Source organism: Marmota marmota, unplaced genomic scaffold, assembly GCF_001458135.2.
Source record: "Marmota marmota marmota unplaced genomic scaffold, marMar, whole genome shotgun sequence".
NCBI classification, from domain to species: domain Eukaryota; kingdom Metazoa; phylum Chordata; class Mammalia; order Rodentia; family Sciuridae; genus Marmota; species Marmota marmota.
Window position 1 is genome coordinate 4,314,200 of NW_025999895.1, and position 10,408 is coordinate 4,324,607.

General features: G+C 46.0%; 1 protein-coding gene and 1 long non-coding RNA gene across 6 annotated transcripts in view; one reads left to right on the forward strand and one right to left on the reverse strand.

The window, feature by feature from the left end:
* Window positions 1–9,696, reverse strand: part of Sec14l1 (SEC14 like lipid binding 1) — a 45,860-nt gene extending 36,164 nt beyond the window's left edge. For 3 of the 5 annotated variants that reach the window (XM_015504134.2, XM_048797781.1, XM_048797782.1), the window contains exons 1-2: window positions 9,570–9,696; window positions 8,550–8,642 (exon numbers count right to left, since the gene is read on the reverse strand). In XM_015504134.2, the coding sequence (XP_015359620.2) occupies window positions 8,550–8,612 (63 nt within the window). In that variant the 5' untranslated portion in view covers window positions 8,613–8,642; window positions 9,570–9,696. Of the gene's footprint in view, window positions 1–1,797; window positions 1,813–8,549; window positions 8,643–9,569 lie in introns of those variants that run through there. The other 2 variants (XM_048797789.1, XM_048797787.1) reach the window with 2 other exon arrangements.
* Window positions 9,565–10,408, forward strand: part of LOC125614967 — a 16,678-nt gene continuing 15,834 nt past the window's right edge. The window contains exon 1 of the long non-coding RNA XR_007345538.1: window positions 9,565–9,671. This is a non-coding gene — a long non-coding RNA (uncharacterized LOC125614967). The remainder of the gene's footprint in view (window positions 9,672–10,408) is intronic.

The following is a 10,408-nucleotide window of genomic DNA, read 5'->3' on the forward strand; positions in this document are numbered from 1 at the left end:
TTCTGAGACATGATCTCACTATGCTGTTAAGGCTTGGCCTTGAACTCCTGGGTTCAAGCAATCCTCCTGCCTCAGCCTCCCAAGTAGAAAAATAGGCACATGCCACCATACCTGGCTTAAGAGTTTTCTTTAAAAAAAAAAAAAAAAAAAAAAAAGCTAGTACTCCTAATATCAAATTGCATCTTTCAAGAGGATTATGACGCAATATATGCTTTCTATTAGGACTTTTAAAACAATTCCACTAGAAATACAAGAAACTGTTAATACAGGTTAAAAATCAAGAAAGATGGGTGGATGCTAACAGCACAAGGGGACCCCTCGGACCACTACAGCAGCCACTCCACTCATTAGACAGAGCCACACTCCAGCCCTACAGGACACAGAAGGCTACTCATTCCTCTCGGTGACATATGGCCCAAGTCAGTGGGTTAAAGAAAGTATAAGTAGAATGACCCTCATTTAATTTGGGAAAAGATATTTTACACCTTATTTGCAACTCAAAATTACCTAGAATCATCATTGGAATGAGAGGGTTGTGAGCAGCCAGTCATAACCACTGGTGTCCGTCTCTTGGCTTGTGTTAGAACAGCTGCTGGAAGGTGGCTGGACTGACTGCACCAAGGCCTGGCCTTCTCTGCCTGTCAGCACCATGAACAGTTAAATCAGCCAAAGGCTAAGGTAAAGGCACAGGACAAAATAACCCAGTTTCTCTACCAAACCAGTTGCATGAACGGGAACAAAGGGGGAGGGGAAGTGGTAGGGAGCACAGAGACTTAAGAAACATGCTGACAGAACGTGAGCAGTTTACTCAAATCAGGAGTCAAACATTTACAGACTTTTTAGACAATCGAGAAAATCTGAATAAGGACATGGTATTAGATGATACCAGGGAATTCTTTGTATTTTCATCAGGTATAATGATAATGCGATGGTTATGTTTTAAAAAGAAAAGTCTTCAATGATAGAAATGCATGCTGAAATATTTCTCAATGAATTCAGATATCCAAAATCTGCTTCAAGTACACCAGAAAATAAGGAGAAGAGAACAGATGGACAATCATGGCAGTCCAGGGCACTGGTCGTGTGATTCCCCTTGTGCATGCTTGAAATTTTTCATAAAACAAATTTCTAAGTTTTTGTGAAATTTTTTCGCCTATTTTTTGGTTTTTTGTTTTGTTTAACAAAAACAAGGAAAGATGGGCTGGGGCTGTAGCTCACTTGGAGAGCACTTGCCTCACACATGTGAGGTACTGGATTCAGTCCTCACCACCACATTAAAATAAATAAAGAGGGCTGGGGTAGCGGCTCAGCCTGGAGTGTTCACCTAGCACGTTCGAGGCCCTGGGTTCGATCCTCAGCACCACATAAAACAATAAATAAAATAAAAATATTGTGTCCAACTACAACTAAAAAGTAAATATTTTAAAATAAATAAATATTGTGTCCATCTACACCAAAAAAAAATTAAAAAAAAAAAAAAAAAAAAAAAANGGGTTCCATCTCAGCAAGAATAAAAAAAAAAAAAAAAAAAAACAATGAGAGGGGCAAGGAGCTATAACTGATCCTGTCGCATTTCTTCTTGAAATATTCCCTACTGCACCACAACTACCCCTGTTCGCCGGCACCATGAAAATAACCTGGAGCACAGTGGTTCCAGGAGAGTGGGCATGGAGAAAGGGAAGGCCCGGCGTGCCTCATGACAGCAGGGGATGGGAGCAGACGCTCACTGTCCACTTCTAACACCAAATAAACCTGACTGATGACACCCCAGCCCTCACCAAATACAACAGAACTCACATTCAAAACCTTTACAGATGAGAAGTGCTCAATCCTCCACTGAACACTGGCGGGAACCCGAGTTCACCTCAGAGAAACTAGAACACTTTCTTCCACCCAGACTTGAGCAAAGCTGGGTTTTACTAATTCAGCCTTCTCTGAAGAGTAGCGTGCTTATTCACTGGAGTCAAAATGAACTCTAGCTGGGTGTCAACGTACAAGCCTGTAACCCAGCTACTGGGGAGGCTGAGGAAGGCCAGTCAGGCAAATTAACAAGATCAGGTTTCAAAAATAAAATTAAAAGGGCTGGGAGTGTAGCTCAGTAGAAGAACATCCCTAGGTTCAACCCCCGGTACCACCAAAAAAAAAAAACTCTAGCAGGGCACCAACCCATCACCCCAGCTACTTAGAAGGATCATGAGTTCCAGGCCGGCCTGGGTAATACAGTGAGACTCCATCTCAAAAAAAAAAAAAAAAAGCACTCTCTGCACTACACCAGGCTGTTTGAAGACCTACCACACCTTGATGAATGAATGAATAAGGTGTATTTCAGTGTCTCAGTGTCGTACTTGATCACCAGGAACTTGGAAATCAGAATTAGAAATATAAGAAGGTCCAGGGATGAAATCTAGGATGAGGAAAGATGTGCTTTGAGAAGATGAATGGTAGGGTGAAAACATTTCAAAATAATAAAATCATGCTGAAAACATGATATACACGGGACCTGAGTCAGAAAGAGGAAAGTCTGAGAAAAACGAACAGGCAGCTCGAAATAGCTGTAGGCCAGAAGGGCTGGAAGAACGGGTGGCGCTTCAGAGGAGGATGGCTGCCACACAGAGGAGAGGGTAAAGCGGTGCCCAGAGCACCTGTGCGCCTCTGCCCAGCCAACCAGACCAATGACCTGCACACATCTGCACACCTAAGCGGAGGCTTCTGCTGCAAGACATCTATCTGATCTGAAAGAGACACACATTCAAGCAGGGTCATTTACTTATAACCTATAAGTCAGTCAATTCCCTGGTATTTGCAGATGGAAGAGGGAAGGGTGTCGGAAAGGGGACAGGGAGGACATGGCCATCACCAGTCCCTGCTCCACCTGCAGCCTACTTCATTCCACCTCCTCCCAGCACGGCTGGGTACCGGCCTAGTCATTAGAGCATAGAGCTAGCTGGTGGTGTGCTAGAATTGCACCTGGTCTCCAAACAAGTCTCTTTCCTCTCCTTTCATCTTCTAATCTTAGTGGGAAGAAAAGAGTCACCCTTGAAAAAGCCTAAAGAGCCAGAGACACACACAAAACGAAAGAGGAGGAGGAAAGCAAAAGCAAACTTGGTTAGCGGGCCTTTTAATCCACAGTGCTGCACCAGCAAAGAGGAGTTTGGTAATTCGACCTGGAAAAGCAAACCACTTAAATTGTTACTACATCCTTAGCCAGCAATGTTTTGCATAATTTATGCAGACATTTAAAAAATTAGCCAACTTCATCACAAAAGGTCCTTGCCCTTTGGAGAGGTGCTTGTTAATTGAAGGATCACAGCGAGTTACTCTATGGAGAAACACAAAACCCTTGCTTGAAAATGGGACTGGAGTTACGTTTTATTTTTTTTTTTTAGAATTTTTTAATATTTATTTTTTAGTTTTCGGAGGACACGACATCTTTGTTTGTATGTGGTGCTGAGGATCGAACCTGGGCCGCATGCATGCCAGGCTAGCACGCTACTGCTTGAGCCACATCCCCAGCCCTGGAGTTACATTTTAGATCTGTTTCCACCAAGGCCACTTTTAAAAAGTCCTCACATTCAAAGTTCACATGAACAAAGAGAAACCCCCTGACCACACACATCAGTATATCTACGCACTTGACCACTTAACACTGGGAGACAACAAAAACCTAGTGCCCTGGAGGAACGTGCAAAATAGCTGAAGTGTGACACTCAGGACCTTTGAGAAGAACAGCAAATACAGTAAGTAATATGGCAACGGAGCAGGGCTGGGGGTGGAGCCCAGTGGTAGAGGGCTTGCTCAGCACTAGGAGGCCCTGGGTTCCATCCCCAGCAAAGGGGAAGGTGGGAGAAAAGGGGAAAGGGGAGGAGATGTAAGAGAGGGAGGAGAGACAGGAGGCAGGCCTGGAGAGGCATCAGGGGAGAGGCAAGACAAGATGAAGAAGATTTACAAAGACAGATGAGAAAGGCAAACATCTGAGCCAAAGAAAAGGGGCAGGGCAGGGCAGGGGCAGGGGCAGGAAGGACACTGCTCTCAAGCAGACCAGAACATTAAAGAATGTAAGTTAGGGCTGGGGCTCCATTGGTAGAGAGCTTGCCTTGTATGCAAGTTAGATCCCCAGGACCAAAATAAATAAACAAATAAAATAAAATAAAAGTTCAAATTGGGAAGTGTGCACAATTTGTGAAATAGGCAAAACAGGAAGGGCTGGACACAGGCAGAAAGAGCCTTAAAGACAGAGCCACGGGGTTCTGAAGCAAGGGACAGGCAGCGGGATCCTGCAGTAGAGGACTGACAGAACAGGAGGTGTGAGGAAGAGAACGCAGGATGACTCGAAGGGCTAAAAGATGGGAGGAGGAAAACCAGCAAGTCATGTCTGCTCACCCCTCCCAGACCACTAGAAGGCAGGCTGGACAGACGCTGGTGGCTGGGAGAGAAAGGGACAGAGACCCGTGTGACCTGAAGGCACAACTAACACAGTGTGCCTGTGAGGGTACACCGAGGAGAAAAGGGTTTGGAGAGAAAAGCAGCACTGCCAAAAAAGAGGGAACTGAGATGGGGAGGGAGAGAGAAGGGGAGGGGCGAGGCTGCCTGGGCAACAGGGAAGGTCCAGGAGGGCAGGGACAGCGGAGAAGAGTGCCTAGACACACAGGAGCTAGCGGAGCCCCTTTTGTCACCCCTTTTGTCACGTGCAGCGCCCTGGGTGGAAAACAGATCCACCCAATGTGGCCCCTCAGGCCTGCTCTCCTCCCACTTGTCAGCCAGGGGGCCCTAGCCTGGGGAGGGGCTGCACTTGAAAAGGCCTCATTAGGCAGTTCACAGGAAACCTCCAACCCAAGCACCTCAGCCTGCTGCTTCCCCTTCCAAGCTCCTATCTGTGGGGCATATCCTGTGCCCGGGGGGGGGGGGACCCCACATCCTTGCAGGCACACTCAGCTGGGGCATCTGCACGGATCATTTCTCCTCCCCCGTGCCAGGAGAGTAGCCCTGGGAAATGTGTTTGGGTGACACTAGATTTGAGGCCATCTTCATGGACAAGACCTTTCATAAGATGTTTCCAGATACACATTACTGGGGGGCAGGGAAAAGCACAGTGTGATAAAAAGAACACTAAACTCAAGAATCAGATCTCTGCCACTGACTGCAGGTTGCACTGTGGCATCTCGGATTCCTCCCCCAGAGCTGGAGGGGCAGCACTATCTCGGCTCCAGTGTCCATTTCTGGGCTAACATCTAACAAAGTACTTCAAAGTGCTGCAAATGCCTACTAGGAACCTCCTCCTCACCACACTTTAATTCCAATGTGTTAAGGGAGGGCTGGGAACAGACATGGCTCAGTGGTACAGTGCTGGCGTGGCCCATGCAAGGTTCAATCCCCAGCATTGCAAAAAAAAAAAAAAGTTAACGAGACCATTAATGTGATTTTTTCAATGCTGCTGACCCCAAAACAATGATAAGTCTTCATTAAATTGACTGAAATGCAAAGGACATGTCTGGCCCCGCTGGTTACCTATCTGCAATAGGAACTTCCCACCTGAACCATTTTCTATCAATGAATCCTAAGCTACAATTCAACTCTTGGTTAAAGCAAACCAACGCATGCTCAAGTTGGGCAAGTTTGTTTTCTCCCAATCCTTCTCTCCATGGGGACACATATAAATTAGGACCCCTAATAAAATCACCTATTGCTGAATGCCACCCCACTTGTCACTCCTTGGACTCTGCTGTGCACTGTGATTTTTGAAGCACGGTCTTTTTGAGATTCTCACAAATATTTCACTGAGAGCTACAGTGCTGTCCCTGCCTTGACTGCAGCCCTTCTTCCTCACCCCAAATGCTTCCTCTTATCACAGTTGTTTTTCCTCAATGAGAAAAAAAAGCGAAATGAGTGAATACTGAGGATGTTAAGCCACACAACTACAGTCAGAAAAGGGGCAAGTGCACCAAAAATCCTAATGACTTAAAGAATATCCTGGTTTAGGAAGGAGAAAAGCAATATATATTTTTTAACAACTCAAAAGGAAATTAACAACTACTCAAAACAAAAGCAATTTACAAAGGCTTAATTTTTAAGAAATTCAAATTTGATTTTTGAATTCTTCTGTAAATTCATGCATGAAATTTGCAAAGCAAACTTCTCAATTTTGAAAATAGTAAAGTAAGGGAAATAAGGAAGTTTGAAAATTAGACAAAATGCCTCTTTATTAAATCTAGTGTTTGGAGAAGAGATCAGCAGACCGCTTTTTAAATCACACTTTGGGCTCCAAAAAACAACACGCCCTGTCCACAGCCCCTCCCTTGTGGGGCAGACATGCGGCTTCATTCCTCATGGCCTTTCAGTCCCTACTATCCCCACACCTCCTCCCCCGACCCCACCAGCTCAGGAACTGGCCAGGGTCAGGCATCCCACCCAAGGCTGACACTAGGCGAGCTGGCCAACCGCTTGTAGTTCAGGTCGGGGGAGAAGTGGACCAGATCAAGTTTCTTTCAAAAACGTGAACTAGGAAATGTGACAAGAACTGGTTACTTAGAAACTAAGAGAACACAACAAGAAATGCCACAAAGTGGAACTGGAGCCAGAGGGTTTTGGCCAACTGGAAAAGCACTTGAGCTGAAGCCACAGGGAAGGGCAAAGAGTGAGCAAGAAGCCAGTTGGTGGGGAGACAAAAAAGTTCTGGCAGATAGAGCAAGGTGGGGTCCCATGGGGTGAAGTTCCAGGGACAACTGCTCCTAGGCCCTAGAGCTGCCAAGAGCCCCCTCCACCACCAGGCTCCAGCCTGTCCCAGCTGGAAACCCTCAATGTCTGTGAGATTCCTACAGCCCACAAGTGTGGCTGCTAACAGAACTCCCTTTCAGGCTGGCTGGAGCGGCCTCTGCTCCACACAGCCAAAGCCAAACCAGCAAGAGAGACACGGAAGGACGGACAGCAAAGCCTCTCAGACACGTCCTGTCATTCATCAGATACTAGGCAGCGCCACTCAGATATATTTAAGGGAAATACAGAAGTGTTTTTCAGAAACAGCCATACACACAGAAGTCTCACACCTGACAGAGGGAGCACAAGGAACTTGTTGGGGTAGCAGATGCAAATACTCTGTCTTGACAGAGGTGGGGGTGACTCTTCTTCTTCCTTTTTTTCTTTTTTGTGGTGGCGCGGGGGATTGAACCCAGGGCCTTGTGCCTGCGAGGCAAGCACCCTACCAACTGAGCTATATCCCCAGCCCATCTTAAAACTGACCAGGACGGAGGCTGTAGCCCAGTGGCAGAGCATTTGCCTAGCATGTGTGAGGCACTGGATTTGATTCTCAGCACCACATAAAAATAAACAAATAAAATAAAGGCATGCTTTCAATCTAAAAAAAAAAAAAAAAAAAAACGAGCAAACTGGGGCTCGGTTGTAGCTCAGTGGCAGAGCGCTTGCCTAGCATGTGTGAGGCACCAGGTTTGATCCTCAGCACCACATAAAAATAAATAAACAAAATCAAGGTATTGTGTCCATCTACAACCCAAAAAAATTAAAAAAAAAAAACTGATCAAACTATGTGGCTAACATGTAGCCATCTGCTATATGTAAGTTATACCTCAATAAAACACCCACAAAACTTCCCCTTAATCCCTTAGACTGGAACTTTTCTTTCTACTTTGAGGGTGGGGGTGCTAACTGGCAATAGAACTCAGGACCTTGCGAATAACAGGCAGGAGCCATGTCACTGGAGCAAATCCCCAGCCCAGTCACCTTCAGTGTTAGAAGTCAGGGTACTGGAGCACTTTGAGAAGGTGGGGGGGACCCAAAGGAGCCAAGTGCAACTTGGCTCACTGACCCTGGTTTCAGAACCCTGGTGTGTTCAGTGTGACATTTCCTTAGGGATGCATGTGCGTGACAGTGAGAGCCTTTTCCTGGAGCTATCACGTGTTCCTGAAGGTATATCATACCCTTATAATAACACAAAAGAGAAGGCAAGGAGCATTACTACACATAACCTAAAAGTACCTGGAACAGTTTTTCTGTCCAATCAAATGTTTATTTTTAGCCAAATTTTCAGGCAAATAACAACAAGAAAATGAGACTTCAGTTATCTCATTTGTGGAATCTGACTCACAGATTTGCTGTCAGGTGGGAAGCCCAGGCAGCAGAGAGCCGAGACAGGCCCCCTTCCAGTGCTCCTCGGAGACTACCTGCAGTCACCCACAACCAGAGCTCGCTCCCACAGGTAAGAACCCACACGCCACGTCCCTCTGCTACTTTAACCAAAAAGGAAAAACAGAACAAAATTCATAGGAAGTGTTTAGTCAGAATCCCACTTCTGCATTTTTAAAGGGGGAATTAACGCGAATTCACACATGATCCTGAGGGGTGTTTTTATAAAACAAATATGCAGAATTTCAGAGGCTTATGTTTTAAAAACATCTTACACACAATACAGTTCATGAGCATGTAAACAGACTAAGTGAAGCAATGGGGACAAACAATGCACGTTAAGTTTTACAGAGCATCAGATTCTAAGACTTAAAAAATAAGAAGCCAAAGAGTAAATGGAAATGTACAGTACTTACAGCCATAATTAATTCAAAGGGGTGTTTATACACCCTCACTGGTGACTGGTATTTTTGCACCATGATTGTAGTACAATAGCAATCCTCTCACACCTGCAAAACATACCCATATGTGATAAACCACCACTATACAGAAAAAATAAGTCTGCATCAACACATCATCCCACATTCTAAGGCTAAAAAGGGACCACAATAAGTCACACTTCTATGCACACATAAATCGAAAGATACTGAAATACACAATGGCAGGGGAGGTAGTGAGACAATAAAAAAGGCAAAGTACGCCCAAGGGAACAAGGGAACCACACTGGTCTGAGGGTGGAGGCCTCCACTGCCCTGATCTGTGTAGCTGGGCCCTGCCCTGGGTTCCATGATCTAGTCCTTCCTAGGAAGAAAATGCTAGGATTCAATTAGTCCAATTATTTTCTTTTGAACAACTTCAACTGAAAGCCAAATAAAAATGGTCATCATCGGGCTGGGGCTCAGTGGCAGAGCGCTTGCCTTGCACATGTGAAGCACTGGGTTCGATCTTCAGCACCATGTAAAACCAAATAAGCAAAATAAAGATAATGTGTCCATGTATAACTAGGAAAACTTTTTTAAAAAATGGTTAACGTCTTACTCAACTCTGGGGAAAACACAAAAAAAGCAGGGGAAAAATACTATGTATCTCAAATCATGGAGTACCCCTCAAAATGCTGGTTCCCAAACAGCACTTTCATCATGTCCTGTCTTCTGTGTATACTACAATTTCAGAGATCAGTCTTCAAGCGACAGGGAGGCTGAGCACTGCGGTTCTAGGGGCTCCCTGAACACTCCAGCCTGGAAGAGCTGTGATGGCTCTGAGGCTTCGAGCCCTGCTCAAGCTTCACCCACACACCAAGGAACCCCCCTCCAGCACAAAATCATTCTGGTGCCAGCCTCACTGGAGGTTTCTGAAAACACACCTGGGACTCTACTCACCTAACTAAAAGTGGGAAGAGAAAAGTGAGGAGGAAAAAATAAATCAAATAAGCCTACCTGTCCTGCTGAGGATAATCATTAAGAATGTTATGCTGAATATGGTGAGAGGATATTCAAAAGTGCATAGCTGAATAGCCTCAAGGATCCCAAAGTCTAGCTGTAAAAAAAGACATTATGAGGATTTTATTTCAGAAAACTGCTCTCTATATTACCGCGTTTCTACCATGTTTACATTACTTTAAACAGGCCTGGAACTTCCTCTGGTATGCTTATTTGGCATATCTCTCAGAGGAGCAGGTTATGCTGGAAAACAAGCCATCTGACAGTCGGAAAACTGCGAGGGAATAATTCTGGGTGACCTCCAGCAAGCCATTTGCCCTCCCTAATTCCATCTCTATAAAACCAGGTTTGGGAAAGATGATCTTGAAACACTCACAGCTCTAAAATCATGATAACCGGAGCCAAACTCTGAGTTCTGCAAACTCGACTCCGAGTCTGCGTTCATCTGGATCCTGGAGCTGACGCGTCCCGGGCGCTGGGACCACGTTCTATTCACTTTGCAAACCGTACAGTGCCGGTGCACGGTGGGGCTCTAATAAGCTTTTAAATTTTTAATTGGGAAAATTAATTTTACGGTATCTCCCAGACAGAGGAGGACGACTGCCGGGGGAGGTCGGGGGAGGGAGAGGATGCAAGACACGGTGGTGCTCGCTGAGGAAACCGTCGGCCCGTCCGCTGGGACCCGGCCTGTCGGAGCCGGGAGTGACTCCAGCCGAGGACCCGCCAACTCACCGCTTCCCTGAACCCGCCGGGCGCCAGCTCGGATGCGCGGCGCGGGGTCCGGGACCCGGCTGCCTCTATTGCATGACAATCGGCGTGGCCGGGCCGGGCCGGGC